Source organism: Salvelinus alpinus, chromosome 9, assembly GCF_045679555.1.
Source record: "Salvelinus alpinus chromosome 9, SLU_Salpinus.1, whole genome shotgun sequence".
NCBI lineage: Eukaryota > Metazoa > Chordata > Actinopteri > Salmoniformes > Salmonidae > Salvelinus > Salvelinus alpinus.
The window spans coordinates 27,394,109-27,416,812 of record NC_092094.1 but is presented as its reverse complement, the minus strand read 5'-3'; the positions used below and the strand labels follow the sequence as shown (position 1 = coordinate 27,416,812).

The 22,704-nt window shown below is 41.4% G+C and overlaps 1 protein-coding gene across 1 annotated transcript in view; it reads right to left on the bottom strand.

Annotated features, from left to right (window-relative positions):
• Window positions 1-22,704, bottom strand: part of LOC139584567 (low-density lipoprotein receptor class A domain-containing protein 3-like) — a 154,867-nt gene that overhangs the window by 91,887 nt on the left and 40,276 nt on the right. Inside the window, exon 2 of the mRNA XM_071416578.1 lies at window positions 4,729-4,875. Coding sequence (XP_071272679.1) covers window positions 4,729-4,875 — 147 coding nt within the window. The remainder of the gene's footprint in view (window positions 1-4,728; window positions 4,876-22,704) is intronic.

Genomic DNA, 22,704 nt, shown 5'->3' with positions numbered 1-22,704 from the left:
TCGCATCATGCAACCTTACAATTTATTAAAAATCAAAACATATAGCCCAACGTTTGTACAACTAAGATTACATGAATAACTCTAAATTAAGCATATAAGAGTACATATTTTTTTGTCAACCGCTCAACACAGAATAGCCGCATGTGCGCACTCCCTCAAATAATTTGGAGAAAATATCCTGTCTCTTTTATTCAGCTTTGTTCAATTGTATTCTTCATACTATAAAATAATATAAAATAATGCCACGGAATTGTAAGCAAATCTTGTCTGCTAAATTGTTTTATTTCACCTTTATTTAACTAGGCAAGTCAGTTAAGAACAAATTCTTATTCACAATGAAAGCCTATACCGGCCAGTGCCTTAGACCGCTGTGCTACTCGGGACCCTACAAGCCACCGATGCAGAAGTTTGGAACATCTACATTTTAAAAAGTCTAATAAATCCATGTGAAATAGCCTACACCTTCACAATAAATTCTATATTTATTTTAGACAGGTCTAAAGAAACATGATATGAAGAAAGTGTAGTCTATTTCAGAAGAACAGAATAGCATATTCTGAGTTGTCCTTATGTTAGGTCCTGATCTGGCTATACCATATGGCTGTGGGCTAAAAAAAAAAAAAAATCGCTGAAGTTGGAGACTTTTATTTCCCTCGCCAACTTTAAACATCAGATATCTGAGCAGCTAACCGATCGCTGCAGCTGTACATAGTCCATCTGTAAATAGCCAACCCAATCTACCTACCTCATCCTCATATTGTTTTTATTTACTTTTCTGCTCTTTTGCACACCAGTATTTCTACTTGCACATCATCATCTGCTCATGTATCACACCAGTGTTAATCTGCTAAATTGTAATTATTCGATCCTATGGCCTATTTATTGCCTACCTCCTCATGCTTTTTGCACACACTGTATATAGACTTTATTTTTTTTCTACTGTGTCATTGACTTGTTTATTGTGTTATTGGCTTGTTTATTATTTATTCCATGTGTAACTCTGTGTTGTCTGTGTCACACTGCTTTGCTTTATCTTGGCCAGGTCGCAGTTGTAAATGAGAACTTGTTCTCAACTAGCCTACCTGGTTAAATAAAAGTGTTTGGAAGCCAGGAGATGCTAAATGTGTTTATATTAATTAACGGTCAATTACAGTTAGATCGACAGTTATTTGCTTTTCAATCACCGGCTGATTACATTTTGTGACCGCCACAGCCCTATTGAGGGGAGTGAGTAGATGGGTGAGAGGGACCTAAAACCCTCCCACCCAACATGAGTAGGCGACATATTCCTTAATTGAAATCAAACCTTTGGTAAGAAATCAAAGATGTGTCAAATAAATTATATCCAGCTTAGGACTCCAGCTATGCATTTGGTTTGCTATCTTGCTAGCTAAGTGGCTAGATATCAAGCTTCTTGGTAACATCAGAGACATCCAAACACCTCCTGGATCAAGATTCCTGTTTCCTAAATTGTTTTCTTGCTTAAAAACTTCTTGTCAATAGGGGGGTGCTAATTTCACTTTGGAAAAAATCGTGCCCAATTTAAACGGCCTCGTACTCTATTCTAGATCATACAATATGCATATTATTATTCCTATTGGATAGAAAACACTCTCAAGTTTCTAAAACTGTTTGAATTATATCTGTGAGTAAAACAGAACTCATTTGGCAGCAAACTTCCAGAAAGGAAGTGAAAATTCTGAAAATGGGGCTCTGTTTCAGGGCCTGCCTATTCAATTGCCTTATATTTATCGATATGCATGCACTTCATACGCCTTCCACTAGATGTCAACAGGCAGTGGAAGGTGGAATGGGGTGTCTAGCTTGATATGAGGTCGAACAAGAGCTTTTGGAGTGGCAGGTCAGGAATTTCCTATGTCTACGGAACTCATTTCCTATGAGGCGGAGCTCGACATTAGCTTCTGAAAAGCTTTCGGTTTACACGGCGAATATCTCCGGCTCTGATTTTATTTGATACATGTGATAATATAATCGTAAAGTAGGTTTTTTCAACCGAGTTTTATCAGTTTATTCAACGTTTATTGGGACTTTTGGAGTTTTCCATTCTTTGCGTCAAGAGAGGGTGGGAACGTTATCAACCTTGGCTAGCATTGTTGGCGCGAATTCGACAGAAGAAAAGGACATTCTAAAACCAAACATAGATTTATTCTGGACCAAGGACTCCTTGTACAAGATTCTGATGGAAGCTCAGCAAAAGTAAGAACAATTTATGATGTTATTTCGTATTTCTGTGGAAAATGTTGATTCCTATTCTCTGCCGTTTTGGCGAGCGCTGTCTCGCAATAACGCAAGCTGTTTGCTATGGTAAAGTTATTTAAAAAAATCTAACACGGCGGTTGCATTAAGAACCAGTGTATCTTTCATTTGCCATACAACAAGTATTTTTATGTAAAGTTTATGATGAGTTCTTTGGTCAGATTAGGTGAGTGTCCAAAATATCTCTGGAGATTCTGGTGAATTGATGCTACGTATTCCCAATGTATAATCAGGATTTGTAGCTCTAAATATGCACATTTTCGAACAAAACATAAGTGTATTGTATAACCTGATGTTATAAGACTGTCATCTGATGAAGTTGTTCAAGGTTAGTGATTAATTGTATATCTTTTGCTGGTTTTTGCGATAGCTACCTTTTGCGGTGAATAAATGCATTTGTGTGTTTGGCTATTGTGGTAAGCTAATATAATTCTATATTGTGTTTTCACTGTAAAACACTTAAAACATCGGAAATATTGGCTGGATTCACAAGATGTTTATCTTCTTTGGGATAGGGGGGCGCTGTTTTCACTTTGTAAAAAATCGTTCCCAAATTAAACTGCCTCGTACTCAATTCTTGCTCGTACATTATGCAATTATATCTGTAAGTAAAACAGAACTCATTTTGCAGCAAACTTCCTGACAGGAAGTGAAAAATCTGAAATCGAGGCTCTGTTCCAGGGCCTTCCTATTCATTTGCTTCAAATCTATGGCTATACATGCACTTCATACGCCTTCCACTAGATATCAACAGGCAGTGAGAGGTGAAATGGGGTGTATAGCTTGATCTGAGGTCAAAAGAGAGCTCTTGGAATGACATGACCCCAATTTCCTTTGTTCAGCAAGGCGCGGGAAGGAACTCTGGATTGCCTTCTGAAAAGCTTTCGTTATAGACGGCTAATATCTCCGGCTTTGATTTTATTTGATAAATGTGATAATATCATCGTAAAGTATGTTTTTTCAATATAGTTTTATCAGATTATTGAAAGTTTATCGGGAGTTTTGGCGTGTTCCGTTCTCTGCGTTTGGTGGAGATAGACAGCTTCGCGCCACTTGGCTAGCTTTGGTTGCTAATTCGACAGGAAAAAAGGACATTCTAAAACCAAACAACGATTGTTCTGGACAAAGGACCCCTTGTACAAGATTCTGTGGAAACTCAGCAAAAGTAGGAACCATTTATGATGTTATTTCGTATTTCTGTCGAAAATGTTTAGTATTATTTTCCGCCCTGATTTTGGGCGCTGTCTCGCTATAACGTAAGCTGTATGTCGTACTAAAGTTATTTTTAGAATTCTAACACGGCGATTGCATTAAGAACTAGTGTATCTTTCATTTGCTATCCAACATGTATTTTTTAGTAAAGTTTATGATGAGTTATTTGGTCAGAATAGGTGAGTGTCAGACATATATCCGGAGATTCTGGAAAAAAGTTGCTACGTTTTCACAATGTATAACCACGGATTTCAGGTCTAAATATGCACATTTTCGAACAAACCATATATGTATTGTGTAATATGATGTTATAGGACTGTCATCTGATGAAGATTGTGAAGGTTAGTGAATACATTTATATCTTTTGCTGTTTTTTTCACTATCGCTACCGTTGCGTTGAATGAATGCGGTTGTGTGGCTGGCTATTGTAGTAAGCTAATATAATGCTATATTGTGTTTTCGCTTTAAAACACTTAAAAAATCTGAAATATTGGCTGGATTCACAAGATGTTTGTCTTTCATTTGCTGTACACCATGTATTTTTCATAAATGTTTTATGATGAGTATTTATGTATTTCACGTTGCTCTCTGTAATTATTCTGGCTGCTTCAGTGCTATTTGTGATGGTAGCTGCAATGTAAAACTATGATTTATACCTCAAATATGCACATTTTTCGAACAAAACATAAATGTATTGTATAACATGTTATAAGACTGTCATCTGATGAAGTTGTTTCTTGGTTAGTGACTAATTATATCTCTATTTGGTCGGTTTTGTGATAGCTACCTATGCGGTAGAAACATGGTGAAAATATGCGGTTGAGTCTTTGGCTATTGTGGTTAGCTAATATAAATACATATTGTGTTTTCGCTGTAAAACATTTTAAAAATCGGAAATGATGGCTGGATTCACAAGATGTTTATCTTTCATTTGCTGTATTGGACTTGTGATTTCATGAAAATTATATTATATGATATCCCTGTCCCGTTAAGCTAGGCTATGCTAGTCAGCTTTTTTGATGAGGATGCTCCCGGATCCGGGATGGGTATCACTGAAAGGTTAAAAATAATATTTTAGAATTTTTGGAAATAGCGCCCCTTGTGTGCACTTCCGTTAATACCGTATACCCCGGGATGGAACAGAAATGGTATGGAAATCGGGAAATGGCCCAACCCTAGGTGACAGGGAAGGAGAAAGGGAGAGAGAATTAGCCAGCGGAGAAAGGGATCTGTACTCACGGCAGCCTTTCTCGTCGCTCTTGTCGAAGCAGTCGGACAGTCCGTCACACTGCCACACCCCTGGGATACACTTCCCGTTCCCACACATGAAGTTCCCTGGGTTGTTACAGTCTCTGGTGAAGTTGTTCCCCGGAAGGAGCTGGCTCTCTGTGGGAGAGGAGAGATGGAGGAGGAGAGGAGCAGAATGAGAGGGCAAGAGGAGGGGAGGAGAGAGGAGCATAAGAAGGACAAGAAAGGGGGGATGAGGCAAGGAAGAAGGATGGGGAAGATAGGGAAGAGAGTGGGGTGGGGGGGGTGAGAAGAGGAAAATAATATATAATAATAATAATAATAATAATAATAGTCCAAACAGAACTAGGACGATAAAATTATATTGCATTCAAAAGATAATAATCACAGTCAAAAGGCAGGCTATTATTATCTACAAATGGAACATTTTTAAAAGGCAGTGGCTCCATTCCTATATCAGTATCCAGGCAGATCATACAAACAGAGGATAGCATCATGAATACCAATACGAGAGGTACGAAAGGGTCATATGGTGATAACAGTCAGTCTCTGAGTCACTCTATTGCTGGCTAATATAACGAAAGGCAGATAGGGCACGCACTCACTAGGGATGGGAATGGTTATATGAATACTAAAATATCCAAAATGACAGTATTCGATTACTTGGGAGAGTATTCATTCATTTATTTTATTTTTTATTTATTTATTAAGGTGCAATATACAGAAATCGCTCCGGCCATTTCCTGGTTGCTAAAATTCTAATAGTTTGCCTAATTTCAGTTTAACAAACAGTAATTGTGTAGAGAATCAGTGTACCATCTAAACCGCTGTGAAATATATTTTCCATAAGCAAAAATATTGTATTTTCATCAGTTTGAAGCTGGTGTATAAAAGCAAAAAACAAAACTTAAGAACGAGAAGTATAGAAATAGCACACATAGAGCAGCTCTACCGCATCTTAAACTTGCTTTCAATGATAATGACAGATGTATAACTCGTATTTCTACGTTAATTTGATCAGCGCCATATCGCACCTTTTAAGGCTTTGTCTAAAATTAAATAAAATGATCTATGTGACATTGCTACATAGCCTACAATGATAGATTATTACATTCAAATTAAAAAAATTAAACAACAGTTATATGACAGTTTTTATAAGTGTGCCCCATCAAAAAGATACACTGGTAGCCTACAAACGTTTCACACATGTAGTTTGTTGTTATTGTTGGACAATCAAAGAAGTGGGAGATTTCTAATCAATGCCAAATGGAATTAAGTTTGATAATAAAACGAGTAGGCTACAATGATCAACCAACAGGTAGGCTATTGTTTCATATGAATGGAGTTGTTGTAGACCAAGCAAATCATTGTATTTGTCACATGCGCCGAATACAACAGGTGTACACCTTACTGTGAAATGTTTACCTACAAGCCCTTAACCAACAATGCAGTTAAGAAAATAGATAAATAAATTAAGAAACAAAAGTTTAAAAAAAGTAACACAATAAAATAAGAACAACGAGGCTATATTTTTTTATTTATTTAACCTTTATTTAGTCAGTTAAGTACAAATTCTTATTTATATTGACAGCCTAGGAACAGTGGGTTAACTGCCTTGTTCATTGGCATAACGACAGATTTGTACCTTGACAGCTCGGGGATTCGATCTAGCAACCTTTCGGTTACTGGCCCAATGCTCTAACCACTAGGCTACCTGCCACCCCTATATAAAGGGGTACCGAGTCAATGTGCGGAGGTACAGGTTAGTCGAGGTAATTTGTACATGTAGGTAGGGGTAAAGTGACTATGCATAGATAATAAACAGCTAGTAGCAGCAGTGTAAAAACAAAGGGAGGGGGGGGGGTTATTAATTGTTCAGCAGTCTTATGGCTTGAGGGTAGAAGCTGTTAAAGAGCCTTTTGGACCTAGACCTGGCACTCTGCTATTGCTTGCCATGTGGTGGCAATGAGAACAGTCTATGACTTGGATGACTGGAGTTCTTCCTCTGACACCGCCTAGTATAGAGGTCCTGGCAGGAAGCTTGGCCCCAGTGATGAATTGGGTTATACGCACTAACCTCTGTAGCGCCTTACGGTCAGATGCTGAGCCATTGCCATACCAGGCGGTGATGCAGCTGTTCCGGATGCTCTCGATGGTGCAGCTGTATAACTTTTTGAGGATCTGGGGACCCATACTAAATCTTTTCAATCTCCTGAGGGGGAATAGGCATGTCTTGGTGTGTGAGGATCATGATAGTTTGTTGGTGATGTGGATACCAAGGAACTTGAAGCTCTCGACCAGCTCCAAGGATGGGTAGCTAGCTAACTTCTTTACAATGATTTGATGCAGTCAAGATGGGCACTACCAGATGGTAGATAACCTATGGCAGCAACAAGTTTGTCAAACTAGTGCAAGTTGGTTTAGCTATTTTTGCACTCTCTCTTCCTCTGTCACACACACACCAGCCCCTGCACCTCTCTCACCCCTCCCCCACCTTTCTGCTGAAACAAGCAGAGCGCAGCGCACTGACTCTCTCTCTGGTGAGCAAGTTTTCATTGAAGATTTCCCCCAAATGTTTCTTTCAAACACAATCCAGATATCCGAAAAAAATAGCATGATTATTTGAATACTGAAATTATTTTAAATGTCCATCCCTAACACGCAGGCACAGTCATAAACACACACACACACACACACACACACACACACACACACACACCCACACACACAATTTATCCTCTGATTTCTCTGTCGCTCAATACGACAAGAGTCTGCTGCATGCAGCATTGCGTGAAGCCTCCTTTCTAGAGTCCTGTGTAGATTATAGACCTAGAAGACAATATGGATGGCTATATTTGTATGGCATCAAGTACATCCATAAAGCTCTCCCATTGTATGATCCATTGACCCCAAAGCAGAGCAGCAGAGAAGCACAGTTGCCTGTCTGATCTTTAGTAAGTGGGACATGATGAGGCAGAACTAGTTTTGTTAGCAAACGCTCACGTTAGCGCAATGACTGGAAGTCTATGGGTATCTGCTAGCAAGTAGATAAAAGGGCCACATTGCCAAAATCCAGAATTATCCTTTTAAGGATAACAAGGCGCAGGGTGTGTCCCAAATGGAACCCTATTTCCTATACTGTACCCATAGGGCTCTGGTCAAAAGTAGTGCACTAAATAGGGATAAGTTTGGACCCATACACCTTTTCATTCTGTATCTGCATCCCAAACTGGACCAAGCTAGGGGAGGAATACCTCATGACAAGAGTCCAGTGTCAATATATAAATAATAGGCCTACATGCATTATAATTCAAGTTGACAAACTGGAACTAGTAGTAGATTGTGAGATGTGTTAGATAGCTCCTGCTTGTAGTAACGGTGATTTTGTTATTGTTATCGACGCACAACAGGCAACACAGTATTTTAAACACGTTGTATTATTAAGTAACTAGCAACAGAACCAACATGTTTTCCTCTATTTTCATCATCACACAGAAACAATGAAAACATTAACTTACGTGTTCTGGACGGCAGATCACAATGTTAGCACATTGCTCATTACAGTTAACCCAGACTGTATCTGATGAGAGTACATCAAACTCACCTACACACAGATAGCCAGAAAGCCTGCAAGCCAAGTACAACTGTGCTTTCCCCCCAACCATCAGATCTCCTGCTCCAGAGGTTGAGTCCCGCCCACTTGTTTTGAACCTCCTCTGATCCAGCCACTCCCAGTGCTTCATCTGAGTGATTGACAGCTGGTATGAGTCATAGAGGTATTACAGGTGTATGAGAAGTGTTTCATTATCACCCTGGCCATTTAATGCCTTGATCACACCTACAGAATCATTGTGCAAAATGGTACGCAGCATCATCTGGATATGTGTGCAACAAAGCTCAACATTCACCTTCTGCTACCATTTCTGTCAAGCTGTCTACACATACAGTTTGACGCATACGCTCGATAAATCCAACGTATGCACCACACAGAACGCACTACAATTGCCTCTGCAACGCAAAAATGCCTCTGCAACCAAAATGCAATGACGCTGTCGGTGTGATCGAGGCATAAACCTTGAGGTTCTGAAAACGTCTACATAACATCCCATCAGAATGTTACACGGCAGCCCTCTCCTGATCCCTAGAGTGGGTGATGTAAGTCTCACTTTTGTCCCTTGCAATAAAAGGAGAAAGGGACTGAGGAAGAGACAGAAAGGGAGAAAAGGGGCTGTTGCCAGGTATTTTATTTGTAGCATTCTAATAGTTATTTCTCTAATTGGCAGGAGGACGTGCCAGCGGGTTTGTAGGATGGCTACACTGAGCTGCTTCAACCAGCCTCCAGTAGCAGTGACACGCTCACACACACACACACACACACGCGCGAATGCTCGAGCACATAAATTCACATGGGTGCACACACACTGGAAATGTGTATGAGGGAGCCGTGAATATAGACTTGAGAGAACCGGGCTGTTTGCGAGGGGCAATGGGTTAATTAGAGAGCTGCTCTTGGACTGTACGTGTGTGTGCACTAGCACTACACCAGGATATTGGCCTACACTTACTTACTCACTCTTCTACACCTCACTCAGTCCATCATGCATTCATTCATTCATTCACTCTGAGATGCGTGTCCTTCACTACATATGATGTCTTCCTACACAGGACACACAATCTATGCATCCCAGTTCACTGGCTCCTTTTGTAATAAAAAGGCGATCTCTGTTACGGCTCTCGTTTGTAGAAGGAAGAGTTGACCAAAGCGCAGCGTGGAAAGTGTTCATGATTCCTTTTATTTAAAAAAACACTGAAACAAAATAACAAAGCGAAAACGAAAGCGAACAGTTCTGTCAGGCACAGACACTAAACAGAAAACAAGATCCCACAAAACCCAAAAGGAAAATGACAACTTATATATGATCCCCAATCAGAGACAACGATAGACAGCTGCCTCTGATTGGGAAACACACACGGCCAAAAACAAAGAAATAGAAAACATAGACTTTCCCACCCGAGTCACACCCTGACCTAACCAAACATAGAAAATAATAAGGAACTCCAAGGTCAGGGCGTGACAATCTCATTTCACTGTCTGGAATCAGCTTACTGTAGGGTTTTCATCAGTAACACTTAACTGTATACCTTAGTGCATCGTTCCTACTTAAATCCCCCAAGGTGACTTGAGATAACCTTTAATTGATTTGGCAATGCATTTACCCTTTCAGCATGAAACACACCGCATATGCATGCAGGCACACACACGCGCACCCGCCCCAGCACTCTACTACTCTTCACCTATTTCACTTCATTTTTACTCCATATAAAATCATCAGAAAGTAAGATACCTGTAGCGAGTCTCTAAACGAAGCATACCTGGGACTATGTGTTAACAGTAATACGAATATGAAAGCAATTGCCCTGAGCCAATATTGACTAGACCCCGCTCCCCTCTTCCTGTCAGCCCCCCGCTCCCTTCACCCGCCGTCAGCCCCCCTGCTTCCCTCACCCTCTGTCAACTAGAATCCTTGGGCTTTAAGCCTCCACAGAGACACAGTAGGCACGCCTGGACCAGTCTACGCATAATCCCTACTGTCACACACACCTCAGCTGGAGACACAGGGAAAGAGAGGGATGGAGAGAGAGCGAGAGACAGGGATGAGAGAGAGGGACAGAGAGAGAGAGAGAGAGAGAGATAGAGAGAGAAGATGTAAGAGAGTAGGATGGAGCAGACACTGCATACTCAATACAGCTACCTCCATAGGGGGAATAGAGAGTGGAGTGGAGAAGAAAAGGCAACAGCCCATCTGGAGGAGAGGCTGCATAATCCCCACTTCCACTGGAGCTACAGCCTCACAAGGAGGGGAGACAGGTGGGGACAGAGGGATGGGGGGAGCAAGGAATACAAGGGGAGAAATGACAGGTTGGGGATAGACTAATGGGGGGGGGGGGGGGGGGTGGCAGAGGAGAGACAGAGGGGAAGGAGAGATAGGGGGTATGGAGAGAGAGGGGAAGAAGAGATAGAGGGGATAGAGAGAAGTCCTGGCCTGAACCTTCCTGCCTCCACATTCCCCAGTAATACCATAATTCCTCAGCATGTTGATCCCTGTACCCTGGACTGTACACCCTTGGCTGTATCAATCTATAGCTTCAATCTATAACCTGACATTAAAGTGGGCTCTTTGACCCAGCCAGGGTATCATATCTCACCTACATTGATCAGGAGGGAGGAAGAGGTGAGACATAGATTCGAATGGTACATAATTGATGAGGGGATTATATACACAGGGTGTATATACTGTACAGTAGCACTGATGTTAGTATGACATCCACTGTCTACAAGCAAAACCACCCAGTTCCCATGGTCACTGCAGAAAATGGTCCACAACAAACCTCTACATAATGTCACACACCCCATTACGAATGAAAACTTGAGTTTGAAGCAGAAAAAATACAGACAGTTACATTTTCAGGACTACAAATCCAATTCAAATACGGAAGGGCTTTTTATGTTTGAGGAAGGTAAAAATAAGGGAGGGGACGGATCAATATTAGACAGCTCTGAATAAGCCTGTCTTTTTTTATGGCTAGAGGTAGGAATTTATTTTCCAATTACAGACTGACTTTAATGGGTTGGCTGTATCAGGAGCTTCTGAAGCACAGCGAGTGGTGGAGGGAAATTGGAGCCGTGTGTGTGTGTGTGTGTGTGTGTGTGTGTGTGTGTGTGTGTCAGAGTCTGTATGCGCGTGTGTGTGTTAGGGCTATGATGGTTATGGAATTTTGGATTACGGTAATTGGCCAGGCAAATAACCCCCTACCCTCCCCTTAAAAAAAAGTATATATTTTTGGGTACAAAAATATATTACACATACATTTTCCCCTCTCCGCTCCTGACTGCATGTGCTGATATAGCAATAGAATAGAACGGACGTCCCCATTCAAGTCACTGATTGCATAATGGGTGGACTGGAGACCATTGTGAGTGTACCCATTGCAAAGAGGAAGATGCTAAACTAATCTTTGTCCATAGGAGCAACACAGGAAGTAAAAATAGGAGTATTGCGTCACAATGCCAGGCAGCCATTGTGAGTGTACCCATGAGTTTACCAGTCAAATTGCCAGGGTTAGAGGTTCCAAGCACGTTCTATTCATTCTATTTCTATGTGTGCCGCTGTTGCATTGTGGGGGTCTCGTTTGCTACAACACCTTGCATGTTTTACAGTGGAGTCTTTGTTGGGGACATCAAGGTCACAGAGGAAGACTGTCCAGTCATCCCTCTCTTCTGTCCTCCTCGGCTCCTTTCCTTCCGTCTCCTCTCTTTTCCCTATCTGCTGTGTCTTATTGTTCAGTCTCTAGCTGGGAACAGCACAGAGGGCAGGGAGCACAGGGCAAAAGTCACATAGCATTACATATTACACACACAAGGCAGGGGCACAGGGGCACCGGTCATCCAATATAAATGAACAGTCTGTTTGAATTCCCTGTACAGGCCTGAGGCTAGGCCTCTGAAGGTCTCCTACATGCAGAGTTAGCTAGCCTGAAGCATTGACCAGTGTAATAACATACAGACTTTACTGGAAGCTTTCAGGCGTCACTGCTCTTTGTGCATTTCTCCCCATTCAGGACAGGTTAGATGTATGTGTTGCAGCCTGCTGTTATATCTCTGTCTATGGTGTCTTCAATTGATCTAAACCAGGCCAAAGGGTGTCGGATCTTTTCTATGATTCGTTCCATTGAATGCTACAGATGTCTCAAGTTTTGAGCAGTGGTGTGTATCATGGGTGCCAAGGAAAGCCAGGCTTCCTCCAAAAATGTACCAATAAAAAATAAATAAAAATATATATTTCGTCTCTGTGTTTCATAATGTTCCTTCCATTTGTAAGAGGCTGAATGTATCTCACAGGAGAAAGCATCCGAGCGAGCGAAACAGCACCCCTCTGTTTCTCTACACGTCGGTCCTCTATCTGATGCTGTCTGGTCCAAACAACTCAAAGGAGGCTTGCAGAAAAGTTTTTAACAAACACACGCATGCGCAAACAGCCTTCACCAGAGAGATCTATCAACTAAACAAATATGGCTGGACCCCCTCCCTAGCCACCTGAACACATGTACTACATCATGTGTACTAAACGAGCTGCCCCACATGGGTCTGGGCTCTAGGTGGAGTGTACTAACGATACATGCAGTCCAATGTGCCCAATACAGTCAGTGCCTCACTCTCTTTTCTCTTGTTCCCTCTGCACACAAAGTACACACACAAAAATACAAAGATACCCGCTTCACTGAGTAAAAAAAAAACACACTTTGCATAATGTGAATAAATTAGGGATGTGACAAATGGACAATTTTGCTTAACGTTTAAACTGAAATTTTATCATTAGTTTTCCATTATTATTATTATTTTTTAAATCCCAATGCCGAATAATGGTCCTATTATATATGTATGACTGCTAGGGCCGGGCAATGAAGCTACAGTATATCTACCGCAGTCATATGCCCTTGAAAGTGCAGAAGGGTGATTCTGCAACTTCGGGCACTTTGGCCCTGCAAGCTTTCAGAAATGAAAATGCATTGAAAAACCATTTTACCAGTATTATAATTGTCTTTGATTTGTCTAGAAATAATATCTGATAATGACTGCGATCGTACTATTCAGGAATTTATATATTTCTGTCATATTTCTCAGACAGCCATAGACAAATGTCATATACATCACGAAATATCAATTTTAGTTGAACATGAAATATCATGCAATTAATTTATAACACATTTCTTATACATTTGTACATTAACTTGCATTGAGTATTATTTTAAGTGCTTTTTAAGGTTTTACTAAATTTAATAAATCAACACAACGCCTGAATGTATAAACTTGCCTTTGTGAAAGCTGAAAACATGTATTTATCATAAAAAACAAGATATTTACACCCAACCTTTTTGTGAGACTATGAAAACAACCATATGATTTCCCAATCTAGAACAAATCAATCAATGTAATTATACATAATATACCAATTCGCCTAAAAAAAATATGGATGTGGTGGAATTGACATCTATGTAAAAAAACAAAAATCGTATGGAAACAATATTTTATTGCAAACATTTTGAACAACAACCATTGTTAAACATTTAAATATTTTTAGATAAAGTAAGATTCCAAAAGTAGCCGATGGGCAGAGCTCAAGGAAGTAGGCCAGTGCTTTTGAAAGATGAGCCCAGATTGCAGAGGGGTCATCCGCATAGAAGAGCTCAGTGAGCAAAGTGAAACTGTATAATTTGTGGTATACCCAAAACAGGTGTGGAGGGTCACCTGCTTGTGAGAATTACCAAAGTGAACTGCCTGGATTTCACTGGTGTATTTACACAGGTAGTTTCTCAGGGGCGCAACTTTGGTTTTAGAAGTGGAGGGGGGGGGGGGAATAATTATTATAATTCGTTTTCGGATTAACACCCCAAAACAGCCTACCCGGCCGCTCGGAGTTGTCTGCAGCATGGTCCTAAAGCACACCTTTGCCTCATTTTGTATCACATTCCAATGATAAAACTGGGGGGACAGAAATGCAATTTCAGAATGTGGTGGTGGAAAGGGGGTGGAAGTCCCCCCCCGTCCCCAGTGAAAGTTGCGCCCCTGAGTTCTCTGCGAAGTCAATATACACGATGATCACTTTCTGCAGATTCTCTTTTAATTCTCTCAGTTTGGAATATTGGTGTCGAATGTTGTACACGTGTTTCCCCAACTTCTCTTTCAATCCTGTGGAGAAGTCCTACAGTAGAATATGCAGTGTGCCACACACCTTTTCTTTTACTGTCAAATGTACAGGGAACTTCTCCATGTTTCCCTCTGTTTTTACTTTTCTCTCTCTTTAGCTTTGTTTTCCCACTCAAACCACCATGTCTGCTCACCAGCATCAAAGTCAGATGTTTTAAGCTCTTTGGCTTGGCAAAGGGAGCAGTCTGTGTACATGCACTCTTTCTTCAGGTTCTCACAGCACAAAGACTCAACTAGGTTCTCATTGTTGCTGCAGCTGATCACTTTGTGATGCTGTAGTTTGTCCCCTATGAACTGGAGGTTGGCGTGGGTTTTGCAGAGACATGTGCCCTTATCCTGGACTGTTGGCTTGACAACCCAAAAAGGACATATTTTGCAGAATTCATAGTAGGACATTTTTAATCACTGAATATTCCCTCTTAAAATTCTGATAAATGTTCTGAATTGTGCCATTCAAGGAAGCGCTTCTGTTTTTTTTTTCTTGTGTGTCCTTTTTCCCTGTTGTTGCTCTACTGTTGACATCACGTTCATAGAATCTAGTGATTTTCTCTTCTGTGGCTGTACTAATTATGTGCCATTGCTTTTTCCTGGAGTATTGCATACTTGTTGGCCTGTTTTCATTTGCCCTCGTTGCTTTTGCTGAAAATCCAAATTCTCTGTGTCCGGCTTTGACCAGGCCATACTTTCTCAGGATGTTGCCTCTGAGCATTTTTGAAGCCACTTGTTTGTCCTAGGCACTGCTCATTTTTTTATACTTTTGCTTTAACTCTGCAAGGATGGCATTTTGAAACAATAAAATCCTTCAAGTTCTTTGGAGTTCTCTTCATTTTCTGTCTTGTATTTGTCTTCGGGGAATATCGTCTCTACATTTTCTTCATCAGTTGATCATACCTTTTTTTGTATTTCTCAGTTTTCCGTTAAACTTTATCAAGTTTGACATTTGCCATGCAAAGATCCATATGTTTTTGAGCGACCTCTTCCAACCTTTTTCCTTCCAACAAGGATTCAACTTCTCATTCCTGTTGCAGATGATGAGGAAGGGGTATCAGGGCGTGCATCAGGGGCAGGTATGATGGCCTCATGTTCTGGCTGCAAGTCATCTGGTGACTAAGGTGTGGTGTTGCCCGGTAGGTAGGTCACAATTGCAACTGTTCTCTTTAAAGTCTGTCTTCTATTCTTTTGGTTGCATTTCCATTGCCATCTCTTGCTTCTTTGTTCTCGCTTTGTAATCTCAGAGATAGATTTCACTTCTCCCTTGCCTTTTTTCTTCCAGTATCTCTCGCTATCTTTTTGCAGATGTTCCTGGTATCGTATAGGATACATGTTTATTTTGTTTCTACGTCTATGACCTCTATGCTGTTTTATGTGGTATCGTCTAAAAACAAAGAAAAATACTATTTAAGTTTTCCAATTGTGCACACCTTGGAGCATTTTCTAGATTAAAGGAATTTAAAACATGATTAAATAAACCTAAAGTTAAAAAAAGTAAAAAGTAATAACAATAGATTTTTGTCATATCCACCACGTTCTGTCATTTCCACCACAGTTAAATTTGTGATGGAAATGACTGTGATGGAAATGACGCTTCTACTGTTTTTGGAGAAAAATGACAGACTGCTTAGCATGCTTTGGCTAGTTGTACAGCTAGCATATAGTTAACACTAAATACATAAAATATATTTAAAAAAAATCAAAATTCTACAACAAATTAAAGAATTTATAGCCTGTTTGTAAATTACTGACAATAACAATATTCTCTACACAAGTAATATTTACCTATATTTTTCTTCAACTTCTGGACATCACTTCTGGAACAACTGTCTGCTGCAGCCATGTGCTTTAGTGTCACAATACTTTTCCATGGTAACTAAGTTAACATTCTCTTGAAAAAACTTTATTCATGAGGAATTTTCCCCCAGTGTTGGAAATTACACCATTACCAAAGGACATCTATGTTTTGTGTAAATAACAATATAAAAGGGCATACTCTCAATAAATATTGACATGGATTTTATTTAATTGACTCTTTCTCTAGAAGATAACATTACATAATGTGTAATAATTAATGTTTCCCATAGAAAAACATAGTAGAAGCTCAAAAGTCTGGGTCAGGGATAAGGTCAAAACGGTGAAATTGAGGTATAAAATGCATCTGAAAAGTAGCTAACACTTGACAGAGGTGTAGTGTGAACTTAACATAAAGAATAAAAACATATTTATTTTAAATAAAAAAATCCCCAAAATTTAGCTGAGGACATATTTCTCGTAGTTGCAGAATCACCCAGAAACGTTCAGCTAACCCTACGCTAATGTCCAATGAAGCCGGTGGATTTCCAAACTGAACTTGGATCCGCGTTAAGTAAGTAGCAATGATATCATTCGCCACCGTCATCTTACGACAGATAACTCAAACAGGTCATGACTACTCAATAAAACAATAAAGAATTTTCTAGTTAATTTCCAGCTAATTTCTTACTTACATGATTGTTTAACTAGTAAAATAGTTTTGAAGTTGGGGTTGCATTATTTATGATGAAAACTAGAATAGTTCAGCTAACAAGCTAGATTTACCAAGGGAAAACAAGCTTGGGCCTAGTGCATATCAAATCAAATGTTATTAGTGTCACGCCCTGGCTATAGAGGGTTTTTATTCTCTATTTCTGTTAGGCCAGGGTGTGACTAGGGTGGGCAGTCTATGTTCTTTTTTCTAGGTTATTGGCTTTCTATGTGTTTGGCCTGGTGTGGTTCCCAATCAGAGGCAGCTGTCTATCGTTGTCTCTGATTGGGAGCCATATTTAGGTGGCCTGTTTTCCATTGTGTGTTGTGGGTGATTAATTTCTGTTTAGTGTGTGTTGCACCTGACGGAGCTGTTTTCGGTTGTCACTTTGTTGTTTTGCTTTGTAGTGTTCAGTTTACCATTAAAATGACGAACACTTACCACGCTGCGTTTTGGTCCTCCTCTCCTTCCACCAACGAGAATCGTGACAATTAGTCACATGTGCCGAATACAACAGGCGTAGTAGACCTTACAGTGAAATACTTACTTACGAGCCCCTAACCAACAATGCAGTTTCAAAAAATACAGATAAGAATAAGAAATAAAAGTAACAGGTAATTAAAGAGCAGCAGTAAAACAACAATAGCGAGACTATATACATGGGGGTACCGGTACAGAGTCTATGTGTGGGGGCACAGGTTAGTTGAGGTAATATGTACATGTAGGTAGAGTTATTAAAGTTACTATGAATAGATAACAACAGAGAGTAGCAGCGGTGTAAAAGAGTGAGAGAAATGCAAATAGTCTGTGTAGCCATTTGATTAGATGTTCAGGAGTCTTATGGCTTGGGGGTAGAAGCTATTTAGAAGCCTCTTGGACCTTGACTTGGCACTCCGGTACAGCTTGCCGTGCGGTAGCAGGGAGAACAGTCTATGACTAGGGTGGCTGGAGTCTTTGACAACTTTTAGAGCCTTCCTCCGACCCCGCCTAATATAGGAGGTCCTGGATGGCAGGAAGCTTGGCCCCATTGATGTACTGGGCTGTACGCACTATCCTCTCTAGTGCCTTGCGGTTGGAGGCAGAGCAGTTGCCATACCAGGCTGTGATGCAACCAGTCAGGATGCTCTCGATGGTGCAGCTGTAGAACATTTTGAGGACCTGCGGACCCATGCCAAATCTTTTCAGTCTCCAGAGGGGGAATAGGTTTTGTCGTGCCCTCTTCACGACTGTCTCGGTGTGCTTGGATCAAGATAGTTTGTTGGTGATGTGGACACCAAGGAACTTGAAGCTCTCAACATGCTCCACTGCAGCCCCGTCGATGAGAATGGGGGTGTGCTCGGTCCTCTTTTTCCTGTAGTCCACAATCATCTCCTTTGTCTTGATAACGTTGAGGGAGAGGTTGTTGTCCTGGCACCACATGGCCAGGTTTCTGACCTACTCCTTATAGGCTGTCTTGTCGTTGATCAGGCCTACCACTGTTGTGTCATCAGCAAACTTAATGATGGTGTTGGAGGCTGTGCAGTCATGAGTGAACAGGGAGTACAGGAGGGGACTGAGCACACACCCTTGAGTGGCCCGTGTTGAGGATCAGCGTGGCGGATGTGTTGTTACCTACCCTTACCACCTGGGGGCGGCCCGTTAGGAAGTCCAGGATCCAGTTGCAGAGGGAGGTGTTTAGTCCTTTAGGGCCTAAAGTTTAGTTTAGCTTGTTGATGAGCTTTGAGGGCACTATGGTGTTGAACACTGAGGTGTAGTCAATGAATAGCATTCTCACATAGGTGTTCCTTTTGTCCAGGTGGGAAAGGGCAGTGTGGAGTGCAATAGAGATTGCATCATCTGTGGATCTGTTGTGGCGGTATGCAAATTGTAGTGGGTCTAGGGTTTCTGGGATAATGGTGTTGATGTTTCAAAGCACTTCAAGGCTACAGACGTGAGTGCTACGGGTCGGTAGTCATTTAGTCAGGTTTCCTTAGTGTTCTTGGGCACAGGTACCATGGTCTGCTTAAAACATGTTGGTGTTACAGACTCGGAAAGGGAGAGGTTGAAAATGTCAGTGAATACACTTGCCAGTAGGTCAGCGCTTGCTCGCAGTACACGTCCTGGTAATCCTTCTGGCCCTGCGGCTGCAGAGAACATGATCACACAGTCTTCGGGAAGAGCTGGTGCTCTCATGCATGTTTCAGTGTTATTTGCCTCGAAGCGAGCATAGAAGTAGTTTAGCTCGTCTAGTATGGCACGTGTCACTGGGCAGCTCTCGGATGTGACGAGCTTCAGAGCCGGTGTAGTACGATTCAATCTTAGTCCTGTATTGACACTTTGCCTGTTTGATGGTTCGTCAGAGGGCATAGCAGGATTTCTTATAAGCTTCCAGGTTAGAGTCCCGTTCCTTGAAAGCGGCAGCTCAAGCCCTTAGCTCAGTGCGGATGTTTCCTGTAATCCGGACAAACTGGACAAACTGAATTGGTCCACCCACACAGACAGCGTTGTGAAGAAGGCGCAGCAGCCTCTTCAACCTCAGGAGACTGAAGAAATTCGGCTTGTCACCAAAAGCACTCACAAACATCTACAGATGCACAATCGAGAGCATCCTGTCGGGCTGTATCACCGCCTGGTACGGCAACTGCTCCGCCCACAACCGTAAGGCTCTCCAGAGGGTAGTGAGGTCTGCACAACGCATCACCGGGGGCAAACTACCTGCCCTCCAGGACACCTACACCACCCGATGTCACAGGAAGGCCATAAAGATCATCAAGGACAACAACCACCCAAGTCACTGCCTGTTCACCCCGCTATCATCCAGAAGGCGAGGTCAGTACAGGTGCATCAAAGCAGGGACCGAGAGACTGAAAAACAGCTTCTATCTCAAGGCCATCAGACTGTTAAACAGCCACCACTAACATTTAGTGGCCGCTGCCAACATACTGACTCAACTCCAGCCACTTTAATAATGGGAATTGATGGAAATTATGTAAAAAATGTACCACTAGCCACTTTAAACAATGCCACCTAATATAATGTTTACATACCCTACATTACTCATCTCATATGTATATGTATATACTGTACTCTATATCATCTACTGCATCTTGCCATCTTTATTTAATACATGTATCACTAGCCACTTTAAACTATGCCACTTTATGTTTACATACCCTACATTACCCATCTCATATGTATATACTGTACTCTATACCATCTACTGCATCTTGCCTATGCCGTTCTGTACCATCACTCATTCATATATCTTTATGTACATATTCTTTATCCCTTTACACTTGTGTGTATAAGGTAGTAGTTGTGGAATTGTTAGGTTAGATTACTTGTTGTTATTACTGCATTGTCGGAACTAGAAGCACAAGCATTTCGCTACACTCTCATTAACATCTGCTAACCATGTGTATGTGACAAATACAATTTGATTTGATTTGATTTGGTGCTTCCTGCTTTAATTTTTGCATGTAAATAGGAATCAGGAGGATGGAATTCTGGTCAGATTTGCCAAATGGAGGATGAGGGGCTTTGTATGCATCTCTGTGTGGAGTAAAGGTGGTCCATAGTTTTTTTCCCTGTGGTTGCACATTTAACATGCTGATAGATATTTGGTCAAACGGATTCAAGTTTCCCTTCATTAAAGTCAATAGTAAACCAAAGATTAAAACAATGTTTGAGTGAACCCTGAATACAGAAAATCTATGGTGAATTCGCTTCCACCTGGCAACTCTCATGAGGCACACCTGGACTTCATCACTACCCTGATTATTTCCCCTTTATCTAGCACTCCTTAGCATCACTATTCAGGCAGTATTGGTTCAGTTTTCTCTGGAGACGCCGTGGAGAACGTTCTGCTGCCTGCAACATCCTCCAGCATGACCGGTTTGGCGGTGGGTCAGTCATGGTGTGGGGTGGCATTTCTTTGTGGGGCCGCACAGCCCTCCATGTGCTCGCCAGAGGTAGCCTGACTGCCATTAGGTACCGAGATGAGATCCTCAGACCCTTTGTGAGACCATATGCTGACACATGCACATTTGTGGCCTGCTGGAGGTCATTTTGCAGGGCTCTGGCAGTGCTCCTCCTTGCACAAAGGCGGAGGTAGCGGCCCTGCTGCTGGGTTGTTGCCCTCCTACGGCCTCCTCCACGTCTCCTGATGTACTGGCCTGTCTCCTGGTAGCGCCTCCATGCTCTGGACACTACGCTGACAGACACAGCAAACCTTCTTGCCACAGCTCGCATTGATGTGCCATCCTGGATGAGCTGCACTACCTGAGCCACTTGTGTGGGTTGTAGACTCCGTCTCATGCTACCACTAGAGTGAAAGCACCGCCAGCATTCAAAAGTGACCAAAACATCAGCCAGGAAACATAGGAACTGAGAAGTGGTCTGTGGTCACCACCTGCAGAACCACTCCTTTATTGGGGGTGTCTTGCTAATTGCCTATAATTTCCACCTTTTGTCTATTCCATTTGCACAACAGCATGTGAAATGTATTGTCAATCAGTGTTGCTTCCTAAGTGGACAGTTTGATTTCACAGAAGTGTGATTGACTTGGAGTTACATTATGTTGTTTAAGTGTTCCCTTTATTTTTTTGAGAAGTGTATATACACACACACACAGTAGATGTCCTAGCCTACCTCTTTCAGGTAATACATTCAAGTCAGTATTTGCCTTATATTTAGCTAATGAATGATAGACGCTTATTATGCATAACCTAACTTATAGCCTCGATCTCATGCGCAATACGCACCTGTTCTCCGCTGGCCTCTCTCCTTAGCTCTTAGAGTCCCATGCAGGAAAAGCTAGACTAGAATAGCTTGCTGGACATTTTTTAGTTCATTTCTTATACCAATAGAGTATTCGAAGAGGGACGCAAGCTCTTGTTTACTTAATGTTAAATACAGCAGCCAATAGAACTCATGGGTAGTATGAAAGAAGACCGAAAGCGCGACAGCAGTAGGTTATAACAGTTATTTATTCAGACCCATAACCATTCAATCTTTGTGAAGGGAAGAGTAAGCTGTCTGCATCTAATTCTAGTCCTTTATTATTTAAGCATGCCATTAGAATGATGACGATAAGGACAAGAAAACATATTTAATTTAACTGTTGAAGGCTCGGAAGGAATGAAGCAACAATAGAGAGAGAAAGCAGAGGTAGGTTAATAACTTCAGGGGAAATATTATGAAAGGTAGCCTATATATGCATCAGCCTATTAATTATACAATAATGCCCTATTATTTTTCAAAGTTAAAATCAAATTTGCTAGCCTATACTTGTAACTTTGTAGGCTGCATGTGCTGCACCAGAATTGCATGTTCTCTCAGCCTCATCATGGTTTGAACAAGCTGCATAATTCCATTCATGTAATATAGTATAATACAATACAGTTATACAGTACAGTAATGCTGGATCTGTGTGTGTGTGTGTGTGTGTGTGTGTGTGTGTGTGTGTGTGTGTGTGTGTGTGTGTGTGTGTGTGTGTGTGTGTGTGTGTGTGTGTGTGTGTGTGTGTGTGTGTGTGTGTGTGTGTGTGTGTGTGTGTGTGTGTGTGTGTGTGTGTGTGTGTGTCTGTTGTCACTGAGAGCCAGACGGTCAATGCCACTTCATTCTGGGCTAGACAGTGATGTGTTGATCTCCCTGCATTAAGTGCTCTCAGACAGAGTGCAGGTTAACAGCTTGTTTATTTCTAGTATAAATCGAAACCTTTCCA